Source organism: Daphnia magna, linkage group LG7 (genome assembly GCF_020631705.1).
Source record: "Daphnia magna isolate NIES linkage group LG7, ASM2063170v1.1, whole genome shotgun sequence".
Classification (NCBI taxonomy): domain Eukaryota; kingdom Metazoa; phylum Arthropoda; class Branchiopoda; order Diplostraca; family Daphniidae; genus Daphnia; species Daphnia magna.
The window spans coordinates 5,001,181-5,024,383 of record NC_059188.1 but is presented as its reverse complement, the minus strand read 5'-3'; the positions used below and the strand labels follow the sequence as shown (position 1 = coordinate 5,024,383).

General features: G+C 37.5%; 3 protein-coding genes, 4 long non-coding RNA genes and 4 other non-coding genes across 20 annotated transcripts; 6 read left to right on the top strand and 5 right to left on the bottom strand.

Annotated features, from left to right (window-relative positions):
* Positions 1-508: 508 nt before the first annotated feature.
* LOC123474790 (F-box/LRR-repeat protein 7-like) lies at positions 509-3,779 on the top strand (the record flags this gene model as incomplete). Its single annotated transcript, XM_045177499.1, is given in 6 exon segments — positions 509-842; positions 1,218-1,398; positions 1,493-1,729; positions 2,344-2,569; positions 2,685-2,915; positions 3,011-3,779. Coding segments are annotated over 6 exon segments (1,745 nt in total), but the record flags the coding sequence as incomplete, so codon positions are not given.
* An 821-nt stretch (positions 3,780-4,600) lies between these two features.
* On the bottom strand, positions 4,601-8,247 carry LOC116927621 (RING finger protein unkempt homolog). Of its 4 annotated transcripts, none has more exons than XM_032934652.2 (11): positions 8,109-8,238; positions 7,725-8,037; positions 7,410-7,618; positions 7,128-7,351; positions 6,803-7,037; positions 6,577-6,751; positions 6,139-6,499; positions 5,756-6,065; positions 5,537-5,698; positions 5,351-5,485; positions 4,601-5,261 (listed from the first exon to the last, which is right to left on the bottom strand). In XM_032934652.2, the coding sequence occupies exons 2-11, from the start codon at positions 7,975-7,977 to the stop codon at positions 5,148-5,150; spliced, it is 2,178 nt and encodes a 725-aa protein (XP_032790543.2). In that variant the 5' UTR covers positions 7,978-8,037; positions 8,109-8,238; the 3' UTR covers positions 4,601-5,147. The 4 variants fall into 4 exon arrangements, with proteins under 4 accessions (XP_032790543.2, XP_045033433.1, XP_045033431.1 ...); XM_045177498.1 differs by having other exon boundaries at positions 6,827-7,037; positions 8,109-8,237; XM_045177496.1 differs by having other exon boundaries at positions 6,803-7,351; positions 8,109-8,247.
* Positions 8,248-8,325: 78 nt separating this feature from the next.
* LOC116927622 (PHD finger-like domain-containing protein 5A) lies at positions 8,326-9,002 on the top strand. The gene is made up of 3 exons (XM_032934653.2): positions 8,326-8,498; positions 8,566-8,756; positions 8,825-9,002. The coding sequence occupies exons 1-3, from the start codon at positions 8,447-8,449 to the stop codon at positions 8,912-8,914; spliced, it is 333 nt and encodes a 110-aa protein (XP_032790544.1). The 5' UTR covers positions 8,326-8,446; the 3' UTR covers positions 8,915-9,002.
* A 1,195-nt stretch (positions 9,003-10,197) lies between these two features.
* On the top strand, positions 10,198-10,905 carry LOC123474021. The gene is made up of 2 exons (XR_006648638.1): positions 10,198-10,258; positions 10,316-10,905. It is a non-coding gene; the product is annotated as an uncharacterized LOC123474021 (long non-coding RNA).
* Positions 10,906-13,224: 2,319 nt separating this feature from the next.
* Positions 13,225-14,473, top strand: LOC116927623. Of its 7 annotated transcripts, none has more exons than XR_004396673.2 (5): positions 13,243-13,347; positions 13,570-13,654; positions 14,015-14,114; positions 14,179-14,269; positions 14,337-14,473. It is a non-coding gene; the product is annotated as an uncharacterized LOC116927623 (long non-coding RNA). The 7 variants fall into 7 exon arrangements; XR_006648683.1 differs by having other exon boundaries at positions 13,247-13,347; positions 14,035-14,114; XR_004396671.2 differs by having other exon boundaries at positions 13,247-13,347; positions 14,032-14,114.
* A 305-nt stretch (positions 14,474-14,778) lies between these two features.
* On the bottom strand, positions 14,779-14,850 carry Trnaq-cug. The gene has a single exon. It is a non-coding gene; the product is annotated as a tRNA-Gln (tRNA).
* Positions 14,851-16,863: 2,013 nt separating this feature from the next.
* On the bottom strand, positions 16,864-18,091 carry LOC123474138. The gene is made up of 2 exons (XR_006648781.1): positions 17,646-18,091; positions 16,864-17,454 (listed from the first exon to the last, which is right to left on the bottom strand). It is a non-coding gene; the product is annotated as an uncharacterized LOC123474138 (long non-coding RNA).
* Positions 18,092-18,146: 55 nt separating this feature from the next.
* LOC116927624 lies at positions 18,147-18,736 on the top strand (the record flags this gene model as incomplete). The annotated part of the gene is made up of 2 exons (XR_006649325.1): positions 18,147-18,496; positions 18,627-18,736. It is a non-coding gene; the product is annotated as an uncharacterized LOC116927624 (transcript).
* A 14-nt stretch (positions 18,737-18,750) lies between these two features.
* Positions 18,751-19,585, bottom strand: LOC116927626. Its single transcript, XR_004396675.2, has 2 exons — positions 19,032-19,585; positions 18,751-18,966 (listed from the first exon to the last, which is right to left on the bottom strand). It is a non-coding gene; the product is annotated as an uncharacterized LOC116927626 (long non-coding RNA).
* Positions 19,114-19,185, top strand: Trnaq-cug. Its single transcript has one exon. It is a non-coding gene; the product is annotated as a tRNA-Gln (tRNA).
* Positions 19,586-21,436: 1,851 nt separating the features above from the next.
* On the bottom strand, positions 21,437-21,508 carry Trnaq-cug. Its single transcript has one exon. It is a non-coding gene; the product is annotated as a tRNA-Gln (tRNA).
* Positions 21,509-23,203: the final 1,695 nt, after the last annotated feature.

The window sequence follows — 23,203 nt, the reverse complement described above, 5'->3', positions numbered from 1 at the left end:
AGTAACCCTTGATCTTCGCAAACAGCAAGCCGTGTGGTACAAGAAGAAAAAAAAAAGAAAAGAAGAATGAGGAATGATTGGAGGAATGCGTTAATAGCCGTAAAAGTAAAACTCTACTCCGCCACTGGAATAAATGATGGCCTCGAGTGGTACGCACAGAGATACGAACGAGGCATGTTAACGTTTCAAAATGCTGTTGCAGAAAGAACATGCTAGTGTTAGCATCACATGTCGTGGATTCTTTCATACAGGAGCTATTCCATTTTGTTGTCGAAACCCACAATCGTGTTTCTCAAATGTCGTTTGTGACAAGGGAAGTGATCAAATTAATCAACAAGATAAGCGCAATTGAATGTTGACCCTCGTCTTCTGAAACAAAGCTTTTTGTGTATGCTAATTACAAATGCCATTTTCCTGCCCATTCAGCGTCCAGTGGTAACTTTGATCCAGGACCGGTGTAAAACGAAATAATTAATGGACTTTTCCCTTTTTCATTAAAAAAATATAGAACTGTCGGAGCCAATTGGTGGAGAGTTGGACGAGGAAACAAATCACCAACTGCACAACGAACGCCTAAGAAGCAGAAGCCCACCTCCGCATCATTTGCCACCTCCTCCGCCACCGCCACCAACGTTAAGTGGGCGCAACCACGAACTTCGACTCTTCAGCGGCAGCAATTTTTCACCTTTGCACGCTCAGTTGCACGGACAGACTTCGTTGCACAACCGATCCTCTTCACCGGCTCACGATTTGGGATACCACACGCTGGTGGCGCGTTCACCTGCCGCCCCTTGGTCATCTCCTGCAGACTTGACCGATCTAACCCTAACACCGTCGCCTAGGTAAGGAGACCCAGTGCACGTCGCATTTATTTTTGCGACGTCCAACCTGCTCCGTTACATCCGTTAACATATTGCCAAAACTCAATTGGCTAAACTATGGTTTTTTTGTATCAAAACCGTCTTCCTCGTATGAACTGTTTTGCGACAAATAAAAACTAAATAATAATAATTTGATAGCGGTTATTGAGTGCCAAAGGGTGGGCGATAACCAAAGGCTTGTTGAACCAGTTGAACCATAAAAAAATCAAATCAAAACGAAAATGAACAAAATGAAAAACGTGACGTGATTCAAAATGCAAAAAAAAAGGCGGTTTCGCAACCGTGAACTTGCAACGTTCATTAAAAACTAAAGTATGTCTCGTTGTGTTGTAACAGAGCCGAGTACTGTAGAAAGACATCGTACACGTCTTCAAATAGTTCTTCGCAGCAGCGCGATCCTTTCACCCAAATCCAGTCTAACAACAGCTGCCTACGGCCGCAGCTGCCACCTACACCGACGTCTCCAAGCATTTCTGTCGACACGGGTTCCACTGAAGCACTGTTAGCTGCGTGCAAGGTATGCTGGTTTTCCTTTCTCTTTGAAATCCTTTTTTTTTTCTTCCTCTTTGGTCACGTCAGTCCAGTCATACCATGTCTCGTTGTTTTCATAGGGCAAGAGATGGGTGACACCGTCCCTTAGCCAGCAGCTGGGTGGAAGCTTCAAGTTTTCCTATTTCGATCAGCTGACGGATGACGTCTTGCTGCGAGTGTTCTCCTTCTTGTCCTCGTCACATCTCGCTCTGTGCAGCCGCGTTTGCCGGCGTTGGCATGTCTTGGCCTGGGAACCTCAACTTTGGTCTTCCATATACTTGTCTGGCGACAATTTGCATACCGATCGAGCACTCAAGGTTAATATCTCCACTAGCTGCAGTATAACTTGAATCATGTTAGCTTTAGTTTTTTAGTTTTTTAGTATATTAATATCGGCAAAAAAAAAAAAATATATATATATACATATACAGTATATATAATTTCCATCTTTGCCAACCAGTTGGTCTTTTGACGAGAAATATGTTCCGGAATGCAGTGCCGGTACAAGAATTTTTTTATATTTTTTATTTCGATATTCATCAACGTCCCCTTGGGCCATGTGTGGGAACAAGCTGAAAGTAGATACTGTATTTGTAACCTTTGGATGGATTCTTCTATTGCTTCTAGCGTGTTTTTTTTTTTTTTTTACGTGGATGTGCCAGCCAATTTCATCCCGAAATTACTTTTCGTTTATGGAAACGTCAGTCTTTTTTTTTTTTAACCGAATACCGAAGTTATAACATATTGAAACTATTTTCAAATGTGATTATGATTCTGATGAGGCACATACGTTATAACGGCATTATCAACTGACGTTGATAATGTCATTTTGGTAAACAGGTGTCTATATATGTAAACGTGTTTGTTAAGCCCTGTGTCATTTGAAGATATGGTGCTCAATATCCTGTGCTTTTTGCCTGACATTTTGTAGAGCATTACTCGAGTAGTGGGTCGAGCTTCTCCGCCGTTTTGCCCAGCAGTGGAACGCGTCGTGATCAACAGCTGTAGTCGTCTGACAGACCGCGGCCTACAAACTCTGAGCCGTCGTTGCCCCGAGCTGCGACATGTCGAACTGCGAGGGTGCGTTCAACTAACCGATGTTGGTGTTCTGGAACTGGTTTCCAAATGTGTGCATCTCACCCATCTGGATGTTAGTGGTTAGTACTCTGTTTTTTCGTTTACCGCTAGATAACGCTACATGTCAACAAGAAAATTCAATTCAATTCTTCCCCACACACATACGCCTAGCTGACCAGTGTTTTTTATCAACAGGATGTTCCCAGATTACCTGCATTGATGCTGGACCTCTTCGAGCCAATGGAAATAATGGAGATCGATACAAGAGCGATTTGTGTTCTAATTCGCGACCGCAGCTCTATTTGCAATTGCAATATATAGACTTGACTGATTGCGTGAGTTTGGAAGACAGTGGCATACAGATGATTGTGCGTAGCTGCGCCCAACTCACTTGCATTTATCTTCGCCGATGTGTTCACATTACTGGTAAGGAAAACAAAAAATAGATGAAATAATTTGAAGTCCAATAGCACACAGTTCAACTAAAGGGCCTTATTTCTTCTGTTGGAACAAACACATAGATTTGGGAGTGAAATACTTGGCTAGTTACTGCACCGGCTTACGAGAACTGAGCATATCGGACTGCGTGCAAGTGACGGACTTTGGAATGTACGAATTGGCTCGCTTGGGTCCCAACCTACGATACTTGTCTGTAGCAAAGTGTGACCAGATTTCCGACGCCGGAATCAAACAAATCGGACGGCACTGTTACAAACTGCGGTACCTTAACCTCCGCGGCTGCGAAGCTGTCAGCGATGATTCTCTAGAAGTTTTAGCACGTACCTGTTCCCGCCTTCGAGCTCTGGATCTTGGTAAATGCGACATCACCGACAGAGGTCTCCGCCTACTTGCCGAACATTGCCCAAATCTCAAGAAACTTAGCGTCAAGAGTTGTGAACTCGTGACCGATGAAGGTGTACGGTCTATTGCGTACTACTGTCGTGGTCTAAGACAGCTCAATATTCAAGATTGTCTTATCACTGTTGAAGGATATCGAGCAGTTAAAAAGTTTTGTCGCAAGTGTATCATAGAACACACCAATCCAGGATTTTTTTAAGTTCTTGAGTTGCATGTTATGTGCGCCTCGACGGACCAGATCCGCCTACTTTATTTACATACCGCTAGGAAAACCGCGCTAACTGTTAGAGAAAATTTTGTCGAAACCTACTTATAACTGCTAAAATCGTTGGTGTGCCTGCAGAAAAAGTGCCATTGTACATGTGTATCATTGTTGACAGATTATGGAAAGCCTTTCGGTGCTGAAAGCAAAATAAATATTCGAGAAGCATCCGTTACGGATTACGAGACTGTTATTTTTCGTGAATTCCATTCAGTACTCCTCTATGTTATGTTCCCAACTGTTTTTTACTTAAACAATTTCAGCGTATAATATATTATCAAATGAGCTCCATAATTCGATTGCAGTTGTCAATCCTTATTTTACGGAACTTGAATTGCACGAACGATATTTGCAACAATTTAAAAAAAAAAATTCAAAAATTTGACACGAAGTTCCGTTGGCGAAACGCTTTTCGTTTTACTGTTTTAATTCGAAGAAGTTATTACTGAAAGCAGTGTAGCTACTGTTTCCAGTTTTAATCAAACTTCTCTGCCTTAATCTTAGCGTTTAAAAATCCTGCTTAATTTCATTTGAGTTGGGAATGATTTAGTAACTTATTACGACGAGAGAGAAAAAAAGCAGCCACAAGTGCGAATTTTGCTTTCTTCAATAGAAAAAACATAAATGCCGGTAAAAATAGTGTTCGCTTGAACTGCAAATCAGATGTCTTGAAACTACTCACTGCATGGCGCAAGTAGCCTACAAAAGATTTTATCAGTACAAGGATCCGTAAAGAAAAAAACCAAAACCAAACAAGAAGTACTGCTCCGGCGCAATCGACATCGATTTCGAGAAAAATTATTGTTAAATGAACTTGGTAAGTCAATTTACAGCCGTTGACATTGTAAGAAGTGTGATAACTGAACGTAATGACCGGTGGACAAAAATTAAACTTCCAGACCTTTGAAAATGTCTTCTGGTGTGAAATGTGGTAGACGCACGTATGTTTTTTTGCCGTGTACATTTTTTTTTTTTTCAGTTTTAAGACAACTCTGGGTAACGGACATTTTATTAATATTTTTAGGCCTACGGCTAATTGTTGGTACCATGGTGCAATGTTGCAGTTTAACTGTCTAACCATATGGTCTGAAGAATTGGGAAGACAAAACTATTCCTGAAGAATTGCAATGAAATGACAGACAGGGAGAGAGAGAAAAAAAAAGAATTATCAACATCATCACTGTTTGAATATCAGCATCAACAGGAAATGGAGAACAAACCACTTTAAAGTGGACATTCAAGCACTGAGAGAAAGGAACAGAAAACAGAAATAGAACAGTCGTCAGAATTGGCATCGTTAATAATAGATGGATTGGACAAGAAAAAATTATGCAGCACAAGCCAACGAAGCAAACCTAACGTAACCTAAGGATGACAATAATATACGCCGAAGAATTTTACTTCGAAAATGATGGGCATCCGAGAAGTGTATGAAAATTTATCAAGTACTTACTACCTAAGTGGGCATGAAATCAAACGAAAAACAACTGAAAGTTAGCTGTAGAATGAATAACTCGGCAGCTGTGATATCGCTGTAATTAAATCGGAACATGTCGCAAGTCTTCCCCTTCTTTGATTCGATGCGAGTGAACAGATAGCGAATCGCGAAGTAACCTCATTTCGTTTTGAAGAGCAGCTATCGTTGCCACCGCCTAAAGAAACAAAGTTTTATAACAGCCCATCGTTGCTTAATGTAATGCAACAATCAACATCATTCTTGGGCGCAAAAGCAGTTCATTACCTCATCACGCTGTTGCTCAGCAACCATTGCTTTACATCTCCAAACATCGCAGGCACTTCTAGCTTGCGACAAATCTTCCTCTAGGGAAAGCATTTTTGCTTGGTAAGTTGTGGCTTCTTCTCGCAGTCTCTGCAACTTAATTAACCTGATAAGTATGAACAACAGTGCGCAGATGTTTATTTCTACCTCGTGATTTCCAAGCGAGCCACTCGCAGAAGCTAGATTGCTTAGTAAAGGCGAGGTATTTGCACCAGAACTCGCCAATCCTCTACAAGTGTTGTTACTTGGACTAGTTTGGTGATTCACCCAGTCGTGAAACGGCGCGCCCGCATTACTATAACTTCCAACCTTCAACAAAAATTAGTTTCGCGATAAAGATCACAGTGTATTTGGGCAATCACTTACCCGTTTGAAAAATAGAGACCCAGAATTGGCCGATCCTTCCAACGGTCTTTCCTGAGTGCCAACTCGTATCCCCGAGAACAGATTTATGGCTGGTGGTGAGGGGGACAAGCGTGGAGGGTGGCGATCAAGTCCACTTCGTGGTATATTAACAGGAGCTGATCCTGTTAATAGCCCAACACCCATCGTTATCGACTCACACAATGAAGGTTGTTCTGCTTCGTATTCTCGACTGCTGTCTTTAAACTGTTCTTCATTTTCATCCATTGCGTGTCCGACAACACATTCTGCTGCATTAGTTGAATTGGTTAACCTAGATTTAGCAGAGAAACACTATATTACGTGATACAAGCCCTTAAGGGATTAAGTAATGCTTATATTTGTACCTTGCTGCAGTTGGAAAATAAGCAGCTGGTTGAAGATGTGATAACAGACCACCCAGAGTACCCGTGCCGTACAAATTAGATTTTTTTGCAAGGTTTTCAAACTGTTCGCGTAACAATTCAGGATTTGAAACAGGATCCCAGTCATCTCGATCCAAACTTATCATTCGATCAAGACCCGAGGAAGTCATATCAGCTCCCGGTACTGACAATGACCTCGGTTTACATATTGGGTGCACCAAAGGACCAAAGCCTCCTAAACTGGTACCAACACCTGTTGGCCCGCTAGAAGCCAAGATTGATTCACCAGTCTCCAAACTTTGCAACCGGCTATAAGCTGTTTGCATAGGAACGCTTGTGCTGGCTACCAAATCAACCGTGAAACAAAGAAAATGAAATTTGGAATAAAGCAATAATAAATATAAAAGCCAGGTAGTTTGCCTGTTGCAGATGAGGTAGAAGGATTATCCAGTATGCTTCTAGGAGAATTATCAAGAAGCAAATCAATGCGTCCATCGTTCGCATCATTCAAATTTCCACTTTCTTTTCCATAAAATCGATTGTTCGCTGGAGGCAATGCGCTAGACAGAAGGTCAGCCAAATTGGTTCCACCATCCTTAAACGAAAAATTTTAAATTTGGGCAGGTAATTAGTGACATGGTATTACCTGATGTGCACCATTGTCTCTTACCACTTCAAAATCCCCGTGGGCAAACGCACAAAACGATCCCCTAGGACAATAACTATTTGTTTGCATGTCATGACATTTCGTGGATTTGTAAATTTCTGGGTGAAACTGTTGCTCCGTTCGAGTGTGGCAGTACTGACACAGATCCCCATTATCACATCCAGAAGGATCACCCCATTCCTCTCCGTGTTTGGCATTTGGACATGGTGTAGAACTTACGGAACACATTAAAATGGAATTAACATAAATAAACAAATAGCTCAAAGAACAAATTGCGTCAGAAAAAAAATATATAAATAAATACCGGTATTTAAATTTTTTGGGGCTTCTTCTGCGGTCTCGGCTATTGTGATATTGTGGACAAGCATATCCTTGTCGACAAAGACGTGGTGGTTTTTTGCATTGTTCTGTCTTATAATTGGTTAAAACGTAATTGGTATCTTGCCATTTTGGGTCATCATTCAAAAGACTTCGTTCTTTATCAAGAGCATTTGGACCAGTAAGGTCTGCCTCTGCAGTATCTTTGGACTAATGTAAGAAAAGCATTACTGTACTGTGCTGTTAAATTATTGTTATTCACACAGACCCTTATATCACGGATGTCATACACTGGATTGCGTAAGTCAGAATTCCCATGAGCAAATGCACAATGCACTCCATTTTTTACACAAAATCCTCTAGTGTCAGTTTCATGAACACATGGAGCAGTTTTGAAGTACCTCAAATGATATCTTCTTTCAGTGTCACCAGCAGTTCTGTGAAGGAATGGGCATTCATCACCATCTTGGCAAATCCCTACAAGGTAAAATAAATAACAAAAAAAAACAGCCATACTGATAACAAGTTGTGAATAATGATCACAGTATATTTTTTGTTAATGTTGAAAAAATAGGAAAGATACCTGTGGTTTCATCATATTTTGTGCAATACTCATCAGCACTGTAATTCAGAGTACCATCCCTTCTTCGTACAGGTTTTCGCCTTCTTTGGTTTTGGAAATGCCAGTGAAAACAAGTGAAAGGGCGATGTTGCGTACACTTGTGCTGTAGAAATAAAGGACACTGTTCCACGCGAAATTTGTAAATATACGCGTAATGCTGAGGTATTTCAGATTGCTGAATGGTAACCTCGCGTGATGTTACGCTGTCAGGCATTTTTAAAAAAATTGCATTCGATAACGGGTCAGTATGTGAGCAGGTAAAGAATGAAGGCACCTAAACGTATTCGAATGATTTTTAAAGGCCAGACAGAAATGTAATGTCAAATCATAGCAACTTAAACTTACAGGTTTCTATGCTATTGATACGCAACTAGATACGCAACAGTCAAACAAATCCATGCATCGCGCAAGTAGAAATGGAGGGCCGAAAGCTTTGCCAGACAACGCCATCGCGGCGTGGCATTTATGTTACGAGGGTTTTTCGTGGGTCCATTTCCATAAGGTCTGGGCGTATGCCTGTGAAGTCAGATAGATGGCGTTATTTCCCGCTCACTATTTCCTTTCCGACACAAGCACAAGTTAGTCGGATACCATTGGCTTTTTGCAGACAGCCGGGTGTTACTCTTCACTTTGTGCATCTAGATCGAGAACTAGTGAATACAAATTTCAAGGAAGTTTCAGTGATGGCAAAACATCATCCAGATTTAATATTTTGTCGGAAACAACCAGGCGTTGGTATTTTACTCTGAAATGTTATTTTCTATCATCGCGCAGTACTCACTCTTAACTTTTGAATATCTAGCTATCGGTCGTTTATGCGAAAAGTGTGATGGCAAATGTGTCATATGCGATTCGTACGTGAAACCTTGCACTTTAGTGAGGATTTGCGATGAATGTAACTATGGGTCATACCAAGGACGCTGCGTTATATGTGGAGGTCCTGGTGTCAGTGATGCATATTACTGCAAAGAATGCACTATTCAAGAAAAAGATGTAAGTTATTTACTTCATGAGCTGCTTGTGAATAAAACTAATATAGGTCTGCTTGATTTTCTCCATAGAGAGATGGATGTCCGAAGATTGTCAATTTAGGAAGTGCAAAGACAGATTTGTTCTATGAAAGAAAAAAATATGGTTTCAAAAAGAGGTAGCCATTTGTTTCTTTCATTTCCCATCAAGTCATTATCCATGTGGTAAATGTTAAAAATTGTATGAGAAATACACGATGACTTTTCTTTAGATTTGTGAATAATACCAAGGTAAAATGCTTTACCATTCCTTTAAATATGCAATACTGGTTAAAGATATGCAATATTTTAAATTATGCTTCATGTAATTAGAAGTGTTCAATTTCTCCATCTTTTATGTTGATGTTTGATTGGAACATGTAATTGGCTGATGTACAGTCAATTTGGCTAGCATTTTAAGCTAACCACGATGTAGCAGAAGAGGTTTTTTTGAACACAGGCATAGACTACTATAACCACAGACTACGAAGTAAAGACCGCTATCCCCTATCTCACCGTGTAGGCGATGCTTGGTCTTACCGCTAGGGGCGCGGGAGTATACTTTCTGAAAATTTTCTACTTTTTCTAATGTTAGTACTGAATACGTGCTTCGCACACACGTATTGGCGGGAATTGTATTTAACTTTACGTCATCAACTTTACACCTTAATTTTCTAGATCCCCTTCCTGTATCCCGTGAATTATTTCAAAATTTTATTCTAATTCTTTGGTATGGTAAAAAAATTATACATTTACCCCCTCTTTTCCCTATTTTTCAGATGTGTTCCCATCGTGCAGGGTTTCACGATGGGCTCTATACATACCCCTCTTTTCGCAACTCCATCTCGTTCAGGGGCCTGAACGCTGTCAGGCAAAACATGACGACAACTCCTGTTAGGGTTCAGGTCCCTGGCCTCAATTTGCAGCAAGAGATAGGCAGCTCAATTCGCTATACTAGTGCAACTTGCCTTACGCATTCAGTTGCAACTACATCTCGTTCAGGGACCTGAACCCTGTCAGGCAAAAAAACAAAACCCCCGAGCCGTTATTTTTTTGTTTTGTGTTTGTTATTATTTATGTTTATTGTTTATTTTTCTTTCTGTTTCCTTTCTGTAATACAATGCCTTTTAACTTTATAATTTTTTTTCATTTATTAGAATATTACTTAATTAAGCAACGGTATAATAGACCATTTTCACGTTGCGAAAAGCAGTATTCATGTAGTCCGGCAACCCTGCAAGCCGCCATTTGTAGTCTTACTTAGCCTTGTTTAGGTGGATTTAACATAGGCTAACGACTTTGAGGACTGATTTCTCCCATTAATTTTGCTACCAGGAGCAAAATTATTGTGGCACGTTGTACGTCAGGATATTGCCAACATTTCAAGTGCCAAATTTTCAAGAATTCGCTACAACTAGTACTTGAAATCGTCGTTACAGTGAAGGGCTATCAACATTTGAAACAATAACAAACAGTCAACAGCAAATGGTAACTTTAAAAAATGTGTAATTTTCTTATAAAACTTAAATTTCTTGGTATAATTAGGAATGTAAATGTCTTCTGAGGATGCAGAAGATCTTTTACATGATTCAGTTATTGAATTATTTGACTTATCTGATTATTCTTTAACTTTGCCAAACGATGCTAAAGAAAGATATGTTGCTAAGCTTAATGAAGTACAGTGTGACTGTCCTTACGTCATAGAAAATGAGTATTATTTGTAAGTTTTAATGCCTTGAACTCAAAAAACAGCCCATCTCCAAAAATTATCTCATAAGACTTGCAGCTCTTATAATTATTCATATCGTTAGCTGTATAAAACTGTTTTCTGTAGACTAGATAGTTCCAAACATCTCCAAATTCAACTGATGGTAATATTGTTTCTAGCTCTTGTGTACTGGAAGTCCAATACTCATTTTCTGTGACGTAAGGACAGTCACACTGTACTTCATTAAGCTTAGCAACATATCTTTCTTTAGCATCGTTTGGCAAAGTTGAAGAATAATCAGATAAGTCAAATAATTCAATAACTGAATCATGTAAAAGATCTTCTGCATCCTCAGAAGACATTTACATTCCTAATTATACCAAGAAATTTAAGTTTTATAAGAAAATTACACATTTTTTAAAGTTACCATTTGCTGTTGACTGTTTGTTATTGTTTCAAATGTTGATAGCCCTTCACTGTAACGACGATTTCAAGTACTAGTTGTAGCGAATTCTTGAAAATTTGGCACTTGAAATGTTGGCAATATCCTGACGTACAACGTGCCACAATAATTTTGCTCCTGGTAGCAAAATTAATGGGAGAAATCAGTCCTCAAAGTCGTTAGCCTATGTTAAATCCACCTAAACAAGGCTAAGTAAGACTACAAATGGCGGCTTGCAGGGTTGCCGGACTACATGAATACTGCTTTTCGCAACGTGAAAATGGTCTATTTCATAAAAATTACTGTAATAATTGTGAATTTCCACTCATGGGCATTCGGGTAGTGGAACCGGTTCCAAAACCCGATATCATTACGGTGTACCCTATTTGACTTATTTTGTGCAATACATTATAGTTTTATTTATTTTCCTTCACTTACCCACTCTTTTTAAAGTTAAGGCTGTGCCATATCTTTTAAAGAAGGTATTTTGAATGAAAGAAAACCGCTTGAAAAGCACCTACCCGAGTAATGACCCTTCAGCTATTTTTCAGGTAGGCAGGACGGTGCAGTTTAACGTGTCTCGGGTAATCCCTCTATCCCAGTACACAAAATTAAAATAGCTTCATAGGTAAAAATTTTATGTCTAAATAAACAAATTTTACAGAAATGGACAGCCGATGATGTGGGCTATCCACTTCCGTTAAATTTTTGCTTAACAAATATCTAACCGAGTAGTAAATGACTGGATATTTTTATCGGTGTGGTTTGACGGATCGTAAATCTCAATGAATTATAATCGGTAAACTATAAGCTCTATATTTGAAAAAAAATTGCAGGAATGGATAGCTCTTGATAAGATCTATCCATTTGTTCAAAATTATTACATTATAAATTTTTAATAAGGTAGTAAACTAGTTTACAATTTTTTGTTAAGGTCGGTGCGGTTTCACAGGTATCGGGTAACCCCACCTCCCTGATTTATGTAAAACTTAAATAATTTATTGCGGGAAAACTATAAGTCCAAATTAAATAAATTTTACAGATATCGATAGCCCTCATCAAAATCTATCTATTTATGTAAAAGTTTTTGAACAAATGTTCATAAAAAAAAATGAAAAAGAATAATTTTTTTTACTTTTGTCAATAGGGTCGAGGATATCTATAGAGCGCAAAAACTATAAAATAATGTCTTGCCTCAAGTTTTTTATTTATGAACATTTTTTCAAAATTTTTACAGAAATGGATAGATTTTGATGAGGGCTATCGATATCTGTAAAATTTATTTAATTTAGATCTATAGTTTTTCCGCAAAAAATTATTTAAGTTTTACATAAATCAGGGAGGTGGGGTTACCCGATAGCTGTGAAACCGCACCGACCTTAACAAAAAATTGTAAACCGGTTTACTACCTTAGTAAAAATTTTTAATGTTATAATTTTGAACAAATGGATAGATCTTATCAAGAGCTATCCACTCCTGCAATTTTTTTTCAAGTATAGAGCTTATAATTTACCGATTATAATTCATTTAGTTTCACGAACCGTCAAACCACACCGACAAAAATATCCAATCGGTTTACTACTCGGTTAGATATTTGTTAAGCAAAAATTTAACGGAAGTGGATAGCCCCCATCATTGGCTGTCCATTTCTGTAAAATTTTTTTATTTAGACATAATATTTTTACCTATGAAGCTCTTTTAATTTTGTGTACTGGGATAGAGGGATTACCCGGGACACGTTAAACCGCACCGTCCTGCCTACCTGAAAAATAGCTGATGGGTCATTACTTGGGTAGGTGCTTTTCAAACGGTTTTCTTTCGTTCAAAATACTTCCTTTAAAAGATATGGCCCAGCCTTAACTTTAAAAAGGGTGGGCAAGTGAAGGAAAATAAATAAAACTATAATGTATTGCACAAAATAAGTCAAATAGGGTACACCGTAATGATATCGGGTTTTGGAACCGGTTCCACTACCCGAATGCCCATGAGTGGAAATTCACAATTATTACAGTAATTTTAATGAAATTATACCGTTGCTTAATTAAGTAATATTCTAATAAATGAAAAAAAATTATAAAGTTAAAAGGCATTGTATTACAGAAAGGAAACAGAAAGAAAAATAAACAATAAGCATAAATAATAACAAACACAAAACAAAAAAATAACGGCTCGGGGGTTTTGTTTTTTTGCCTGACAGGGTTCAGGTCCCTGAACGAGATGGAGTTGCAACTGAATGCGTAAGGCAAGTTGCGCTAGTATAGCGAATTGAGCTGCCTATCTCTTGCTGCAAATTGAGGCCAGGGACCTGAACCCTAACAGGAGTTGTCGTCATGTTTTGCCTGACAGCGTTCAGGCCCCTGAACGAGATGGAGTTGGTGTAGATACTCTGATTGCGACGCCAGAGATCTGAGTTTGATTCCCGATAAGGTATTGCGATATATTTGGTATCTTTATAATATTCTTCATTCGAATATGCTAGGAATATTATTTTTTATTTAAAGAAGTAAATTATAATTTTTTTAGTTATTTAATAAACAAAGAAAAGCACATATTGCTCGATAAAAATTTGTTTTATACATGAACGAGAACTTCTTTTAATGTAATCACAATAATTCATCACCTCATCTGGGATCGAACACCGATCTCCAGCATCACTTTCAGAAAGGCTACACCTACGCCATTGACAACGATGTAAAAACTCACAGGCAGCTGAAAAATAAGCTAAATAGTTTCGGTAAGCAACAATACCAAGCCCAAGCCCTAAATTTCCAACTGTCGTTTTAAAAAACCACACCACCCTGGGGGTTGCAAAAATGTCCTGACCTGTAACTTGCCTTAAAGCGTAATACCTTAAGGCATTTTTTTTAATGTCTAGACTTACCCAACACTGCCCTGTCGTGTCCATTACCCCGTCTACCCTCCCCCTTAAAAAAAAACACAAAAACCCGCTACCCCGCCAATAGGTGGCTTTAAAAAATTAAATCGGTGTTCGGATTTTTGTGCAGGATACTGTACGTTATTCGTTTCTTCATTTCCTATTTTTTTTTTAGCCCCAATTATATGTAGTTTATTTTCATTTAATTATTTTTATAAGTGGCTCGTCTCTTCTAGCAGAAAAATTTCGTTTAATGCAAGAAGGTCGTCTACTACAAATGAAAGAGCCACGAGCAAAATACAGCCACTCACATGACGAGGTAAAAGACACGGTCCTTAAAATTGTACTTTAACGAATGCTTAATTTTGTATTTTCAAATTTAGCGCCTTCTCACTAGCCAGAAAAACATTAACAAGAGGCGTCACTATGCTTTTCTGGAGCCTTGGCTGGGAAATGGCTTGCTATTGTCATCAGGTAATGACATATACCCTCTCTATTGGTTATTCAGTTTCAATAAATAGTACTATGGAATTATTTAAAGGGGGAAAAGTGAAAAAAAGAAAGGCGTTTGATCAGCCTTTCCCTTTCAGATTCTTGGTGATTTCTTTAATGTCTTTAATCGGAACGCTGCCATCTTAATAGAACAAATCGTCAATCAGGTGGTAGACAACAAGGAAATTGACATTTTACCATTGATTTCACGCTGCACAATGGATATCATATCAAGTAGCTAAAAATTAATTTTGCGATGTAGATAGAATCAAGTGTTTGCTGGAATTAGTGTCTTCAGATGCGGATGTTGAAATACGTTTTCGCCCAGTTCTTACGATTAGCGTATGTCAATCCAAAGAGAATGACGCTAATGTAACAGGGGAGAAAGTACACATCCGTATTCGCTTGTAGTTAAATTAAAGTCGCAAACACGGCTTTGTTTTAGTAAATGCATTTGAAAAAAAAAGTAGAAGCTCTTTCTTATAAAAATAAGGTCCCACCGAGATTTGAACTCGGATTGCCAGATTCAGAGTCTGGAGTGCTAACCATTACACCATGGGACCGACGTCGAAGAGCATTGATCTTGATGTGTGCTATCAGTGGTGTTGTCGTAACAAGCAAAGCCCTCATTGCTGTGATACGAAAGTAAAAGTGAAATTGAACTGTGTTCTTTAATAGATCTAATTTTCAATATGTATGTTGTCTTGCAACACCCAAACAGAAGCTGCGATGGGCATTAAAATAACACACAGATTGATTCAGACTCCATGAATATATTAAAGCCGTTGATCGGAAAGTTTTTGATAACTAATATTCATCGTGCAAAAGATAGCTTTGATTACATTGTCATGAACGAATAAGGGTACAAGAAATGAAGAGAGCAAGGACGTACTGTACATTAAGCAGTGTACTAGCAGGTACTAGTGTTCTGTCGAATAAGGAAAAAATTGATTCATTTTGTAAACGAATACGAATAACGAATAAAAAGGACGTTTTTTTGCGAATATTAATAATATTCGAATAACGAAAAACTAATAAATTTTCGATTAAAATATCCAGAGTCATAGACCCCTGGTTCTTCCACTATAGACCAGTTTCGGATGCTGCGTTGCAAAATTTAAAAAAATCCAGGGGGGTTTCGATTGCAGGGGGAGATAGAAAAAAAGGGGGTTTTTGATTTATTTACCCTAGTAATACTTTTCCAATTCAGGAAATGTTCTAGTATACTACACTTTAAGACATTCTGCGTCTTCTACAGTCTTTATAAATAATTAATCATCCCTAGTTTATCCATTATCCCCATATCCACATTTGAATCACCCATGTTTACATATTTTCTTGACACTAGAAACGCAAAAAATACTAAACAGCATCCCTAGCCTTTTACTTGAATTAATTTTCATGGATAAACTAGGGATGATTAATTATTTATAAAGACTGGAGAAGACGCAGAATGTCTTAAAGTGTAGTATTCTAGAACATTTCCTGAATTGGAAAAGTATTACTACCTAGCCTTTTACTTGAATTAATTTTCATGGATAAACTAGGGATGATTAATTATTTATAAAGACTGGAGAAGACGCAGAATGTCTTAAAGTGTAGTATTCTAGAACATTTCCTGAATTGGAAAAGTATTTCTAGGGTAAATAAATCAAAAACCCCCTTTTTTCTTATCTCCCCCTGCAATCGAAACCCCCCTGGATTTTTTTAAATTTTGCAACGCAGCATCCGAAACTGGTCTATGGCTATTTATCCTCTCACAAACAACATGGTATCACTACATATGTATTACTTAATACATAGTTGCAGATGCACTTTTTCCTTATGACAAAAATGCTGAACGCGCAGGGCGTTAGTCAGTTGTTGTTTGTTTTTATCTTTAAAAATAAAATGGGCCCAATGTGCAAAGAAATAAAAAAAAACCTGGTATCTTTCATTAGACTTAAGGAAAGAGGAGACAGGCTGAATTAAAAACTAAAAACGATCGAATAATAAGTCGACCTGCTTGGACAGGGAAGCGGTTCCGTGGTTTTTACACAAAAAAAAGTTCACGTTGCTCACAAAAAAAAAAGGAAGACCTTTAACCATAGACTACGAAGTAAAGACGGCGATCGGCTCCATAAGCCCGAGAGGAATCGTCCGAAGCGATGCTTCTGCATGCCGGTAGGGGTCAGGCCGTACCGGTTAACAAGGCAATTTAGTCGTTCCCCGTTTCCCTACTGATTACGTGCTTCACACACACGCATTTTCGGGTATATGGAATTCATATTGATTTTTCTACTTTATACCATGATTTTGAATAGCCCTTCCCCGTGTCCCTTGAATTTTTGCTCAATTTTACTTACAAGTTCGGGTGTAGAAAAAATTAATTTTATGTGACCCCCTTTTCCCTTGAATATATTTCGTTTTAAAGAAATCGTGAAACACTGGTTGTTGTTTTTTTCGATTTCAACAGAAGGTAGTAGGCGCGAGCTACAAACTACACTCATTTGATACAACTAATTTCGCCGTTTGTATCTGCCCTATATTAATATTTTAGTATATGAAATAAATAAAAAGACATAAAAATTTAAAAATATGTTCAAGATGTATGTATTATTCAGTGACTGACAACCTTTTAAACACTGACTTCTGATCACTCAAGAATCGAATTATCACATATATTTATCATTTATCGCCTAGCGAGATTCATAACCAAAATTAATTAAATGCCTTTTGTTTTATTTTGAACACCACAGAACAACATAATCCTTGAAAAACCACAGCGTAAACAATGTAAATGACGCCTACAAATTCACAACAGTGTTTCAAGATTTCATTTAAAAATCCAAATATTCATGAGAAACGATGGTCACATAAAACTTTTTTTTCTACACCCGAATTTGCAAGTAAAATTAAGCAAAAATTCAAGAGACACGTGGAAGGGCTATATAAAATTATAGTATAAAATATAAAAATCAATATGAATTCCATATAGACCTTTTTAAGATTGCTCGGTGTAAGCACAGCGAAAAGTCGTGCGGCTAGTCGACTAGTGCGCACCATGGCGGGGGATAGCCGTAACTAGCTGCAGACTTGGCTTGATTCTTCGAATCACCTTGTTGTTCGGCTCTATGTTACTGTAGTCTGGCACTCTGTGTTGTATGTCAAACCTATTGCGTTGATTTCTCGAAAAGTTAGGAAATGGTTAATGCCAAGTGTCTTATATGTTTTTGTACTCAACAATCTAAATTAGGAAAAGGACGGAAGTTCTACAAAATACCAGAGTACACTAAATGTGATAGGTTTTCTGATGGTGACAAAGTTCTCATTGAAAAAAGAAGAAGACTTTGGATGCAACTTGTAGAAAAAAACTTACATGGAAGAAGTTGCAACTATTTTGTGTGTTCACATCACTTTGTCTCAGGTAGTTATTATTGTAATTCTCATAGTTTTCATCCCTTACATCTTTAATACACTAGCAGACTACAGTAACATAGAGCCGAACAACAAGGTGATTCGAAGAATCAAGCCAAGTCTGCAGCTAGTTACGGCTATCCCCCGCCATGGTGCGCACTAGTCGACTAGCCGCACGACTTTTCGCTGTGCTTACACCGAGCAATCTTAAAAAGGTCTATACCCGAAAATGCGTGTGTGTGAAGCACGTAATCAGTAGGGAAACGGGGAACGACTAAATTGCCTTGTTAACCGGTACGGCCTGACCCCTACCGGCATGCAGAAGCATCGCCTGTGGAGGGTTATAGGGGAGTTCAGTCTTTACCTTGTAGTCTATGCTTTAACGAACATAAAGCAGTGATTTCAGAGGCAACATTGGCCAATTCTTCAAAAAACCTTGGAAAGCTGTCTAGTTGAGTCTTGATCTAGTAATGAAACAGAGGACAATCTTGCTCAAAACCGCCTTAATTATGTTGACAAACAAGTGAATTTAATTGAGTGCCAAGAATCTTTCCTTCATGAAGAACCCAAAGAAACTAAGAATGCAAAGTTGGACTGGACTCGAAGAACCAGTGAGATTCATAAAGACTGGGCTTCTGTCAAACACAATTTTCTAGAAGCTTTTGTGTCATCAAAATCATTTGGCACTTCTTGGTGTGCTGACTGTCAAGCACCACTTCTGCAGTACTACATTTCCTGTAGCAATTGTCCTAAGAAGAGATGTGAGAAATGTGATCAAGCTTTTCACAAATCTCATCCTTTTCATATGCAAACTCTCTACAAAGAAGAAATATCAAGGACTCTCCTACCTAAAGAATTTATTGTGTCTGGTCAAGTTGTTGCTTGTGGTAAGTAGGATTTTCAACTAAAGTTCTTTTCTCTTAATTTTTAAATTCTTATTTTACAGATATTCCAGTTCCATGTTTCCCAGTATCGTTCAGTTGTCCAACATGTGATTGTTTAACAGCTTTCTCATTAACAGCTGGGAAAAGGAGAATAGTCATCATCACAGAAAGGGGTATGTGTTGTAAGCTGTCAAATTTGTATTTAACTAAACTTTCTTTTTGCATTAAAGATATAGGGAGATTTAATGTTCATTCCTGCATATTCCAGTCAAGTCGAAGCTATCTTTTGCAAGATCAATATTAGTTATCAAAAACTTTCCGATCAACTGCTTTAATATACTCAGAGTCTGAATCAATCTGTGTGTTATTTTAATGCCCATCGCAGCTTCTGTTTGGGTGCTGCAAGAGAACATACATATTGAAAATTAGATCCATTAAAGAACACAGTTCAATTTCACTTTTACTTTGGTATGACAGCAATGAGGACTTTGCTTGTTACGACAACACCACTGATATGAGACATCAAGATCAATGCTCTTTGACATCGGTCCCATGGTGTAATGGTTAGCACTCCAGACTCTGAATCTGGCAATCCGAGTTCAAATCTCGGTGGGACCTTAAGTTTATACGAAAGAACTTCTACTGTTTTTTTTCAAATGCATTTACTAAAACAAAGCAGTGTTTGCGACTTTAATTTAACTACAAGCGAATACGAATGTGTACTTTTTCCTCTGTTACATTAGTGTCATTCTCTTTGGATTGACATACGCTAATCGTAAGTACTGGGCGGAAACGTATTTGAACATTCGCATCTGAAGACACTAATTCCAGCAAGCACTTGATTTTATCTACATCGCAAAATTATTTTATAGCTACTTGATATGATATCCATTGTGCAGCGTGAAATCGATGGTAAAATGTCAATTTCCTTGTTGTCCACCACCCGATTGACGATTTGATCGATTAAGATGGCAGCATTTCGATTAAAGACATCAGAGAAATCACCAAGGATCTGAAAGTGAAAGGCTGACCAAACACCTATCTTTTTTCCACTTTTCACCCTTTAAATAATTCCATGGTACTATTTATTGAAATTGGCTAACCAAAAGAGGGGTTGTATATCAATACCTGATGACAATAGCAAGCCATTTCCCAGCCAAGGCTCTAGAAAAGCATAGTAACGCCTCTTGTCAATGTTTTTCTGGCTAGTGAGAAGGCGCTAAATTTGAAAATACAAAATTAAGCAATCGTTAAAGTACAATTTTAAGGACCGTGTCTTTTACCTCGTCATGTGCATCATCGTGCTGATGGATTGTTATCGCAGTAAGGTACTCTTAGTCTAATAGCTTATGAAGTCCATAAAATAATAAAGCGGTTGTCTGTGGTTACGGTAATTTAGCGGCCAAATGGCCACCTGTTTTGAGATGGGCTTGCTAATTTAGACCCTACTGTCGATTTCCGAAACCCTCCTTCAAATAAGTCTTCTGTATCGCAACCATTCCATATCCTCTCTTCCGTGTTGCGTGGCCAAATGCGTAAATTTTAGGGTAAGTAAATATAGTAGACTAGAGAATATTGTAGCAGTATTGACCAATCACCCGGCAAAATGGTAAGCATTATTTAGATAATTTATCAGAATGAATCTGGGTTAGCATCAGACCCGTAATTTGGCAAATAGATTTTTTTTTCCACAGCTGAAAATACATTGAAACAGGAAGTGTAGAAGCCATGGCTGATTCACAGCTAAACAAACACTGTAGCCAGTGCTGAATAGCAGGGTAATTTCGAACAAGCTTTCACAATTTCCAGCTGTACTTTTTTCTGCTGCAATGCTAAAAACGGAAAACCGTCATTCTTATTTTAAATCTTCGGCTTCCTTTATTAATATTACGTACTGGTGTTTGTGTTTTGATTCAACCCGAGTATGTGAAAGAGTTGCTGTTTTTGGAAATGACCAAAAGATTTATTAGGTACTTATATACGGTATATCTCTTTTTCATTTTCCAGGAACCATTTATCTTTCGACAATTTCTTCAATGTGCCGTACTACCAGTGCCAAGCGTGATCTGCAGTCTCTTCTCCTTGATTCAGGATAATAAAAAAAATTCATATTTAGATAAGAAGGGATGTATTGGATTCAGTTACTTGTATTCGGGGGGTTGTCGACTCGTCATTTGGGTGTACGAATTTAAAAATAAAAATATATTTTTAAATATATTTTGTATTTTTTCATATTTTTTCTATTTTTTCATATTTTTTTGTATTTTTTTATATATTTTTACATTTTTTCAAATTTTTTCGTAATTTTTCATATTTTACAGTGATCTGTCGAATTAGGAAAAACTGGATTCGTTTTGTAAACGAATACGAATAAACAGTACGAACGAATAAGATTAACGAACAACGAATAAAAAAGACGTTTTATTCGCTAATACGAATAATATTCGAATAACAAATAGAGCCGTAAAAGATGTATCCTGTTCCAAAATACCAAAATGTCGCATCTGGGAATCCTAATCCTGTCCACGTTGTTCCTCTGTAATTCTATTACACCTCTCTCGCAATCGCAAATCACAATTGATTTCACGTTGCAAAATGGATATCGTATCAAGTAGCTATATAATAATTTTGCGATGTAGATAAAATCAAGTGTTGCTGGAATTAGTGTCTTCAGATGCGAATGTTCAAATACGTTTCCGCCTAGTACTTACGATTAGCGTATGTCAATCCAAAGAGAATGACACTAATGTAACAGAGGAAAAAGTACACATTCGTATTCGCTTGTAGTTAAATTAAAGTCGCAAACACTGCTTTGTTTTAGTAAATGCATTTGAAAAAAAACAGTAGAAGCTCTTTCGTATAAACTTAAAGGTCCCACCGAGATTTGAACTCGGATTGCCAGATTCAGAGTCTGGAGTGCTAACCATTACACCATGGGACCGATGTCGAACAGTAGTGATCTTGAGGTCTGGTATCAGTGGTGTTGTCAACACAAGCAAAGTCCTCATTACTGTGATACCAAAGTAAAAGGGAAATTGAACTGTGTTCTTTAATGGATCTAATTTTCAATATGTATGTTCTCTTGCAACACCCAAACAGAAGCTGCGATGGGCATTAAAATAACACACAGATTGATTCAGACTCTGAGTATATTAAAGCCGTTGATCGGAAAGTTTTTGATAACTAATATTCATCTTTCAAAAGATAGATATCACCGCACCAAAAACCGAAATCACTTCCCCGATTAAGTCCCCGCACCGGATCGACTAAAAACCTCCTCGATTGGCGCGGGGCCGAGCGCTACCTTTAGATATACTCGACCCTAATGTCAAATGAATAAATATAATTCTTTTTCAAATTTTTTGTCTATGAACATTTTTTTAACGTTTTTTCCACAGATGGATGGCTCTTGATGTTAGTGTTCTGTCCAATGAAGATTTTCAAACAAGAATCAAGAATCAACGGATTTTGATCCGTTATTCGTCGAATAAATTTGGTCTGATTCTTTCGTTACTCTTGTCTTTTTCTTTGATTTTATTCCTATTCAAGAATCAATTTTTGAATAGATTTCGAATAAAATTTAAAAAAACCTTATTTTGGTCTTTTTTAATTAATTTTCCATTGAATTAATTAATTATTTCAGTTTAGTTTTATTAATACGTTTTTTTTAGTTAGAAAATCTTTTATTCGGAATTTTTTCGAAATTGATTCTTTATGCGGTATCGATTCGAAAATCACGAATCAAAAGCTTTTTTGATTCGTGATTCTTGTTCGCTTAAGTTTTTGATTTTACTCGCTTACAAAAGAATCGCGATTTTTCATTATTCGACAGTACACTGCTTGATGTACGTCCGTTATTTCCCGTAAGCAAGAAATATAGACCAGTTTCGGATGCTGCGTTGCAAAATTTAAAAAAATCCAGGGGAATTTTGATTGCAGGGGGAGATAGGAAAAAAGGGGGTTTTTGATTTATTTACCCTAGTAATACTTTTCCAATTCAGGAAATGTTCTAGAATACTACACTTTAAGACATTCTGCGTCTTCTCCAGTCTTTATAAATAATTAATCATCCCTAGTTTATCCATTATCCCCATATCCACATTTGAATCACCCATGTTTACATATTTTCTTGACACTAGAAACGGAAAAAATACTAAACAGCATCCCTAGCCTTTTACTTGAATTAATTTTCATGGATAAACTAGGGATGATTAATTATTTATAAAGACTGGAGAAGACGCAGAATGTCTTAAAGTGTAGTATTCTAGAACATTTCCTGAATTGGAAAAGTATTACTACCTAGCCTTTTACTTGAATTAATTTTCATGGATAAATTAAACTAAATGAATTATAATCGGTAAACCATAAGCTTCATATTTGAAAAAAATTACAGGAATGGATAGCTCTTGATTAGATCAATCCATTTGTGCAAAATTATCGCATTAAAATATTTTACTAGGGTAGTAAACTGGTTTACAATTTTTTGTTAAGGTCGGTGTAGTTTCACGGGTATCAGGTAACCCCCACCTCCCTGATTTATGTAAAACTTAAATAATTTTTTGAGGAAAAACTATAAGTCCAAATTAAATAATATTTACAGATATCAATAGCCCTCATCAAGATCAATCTATTTCTA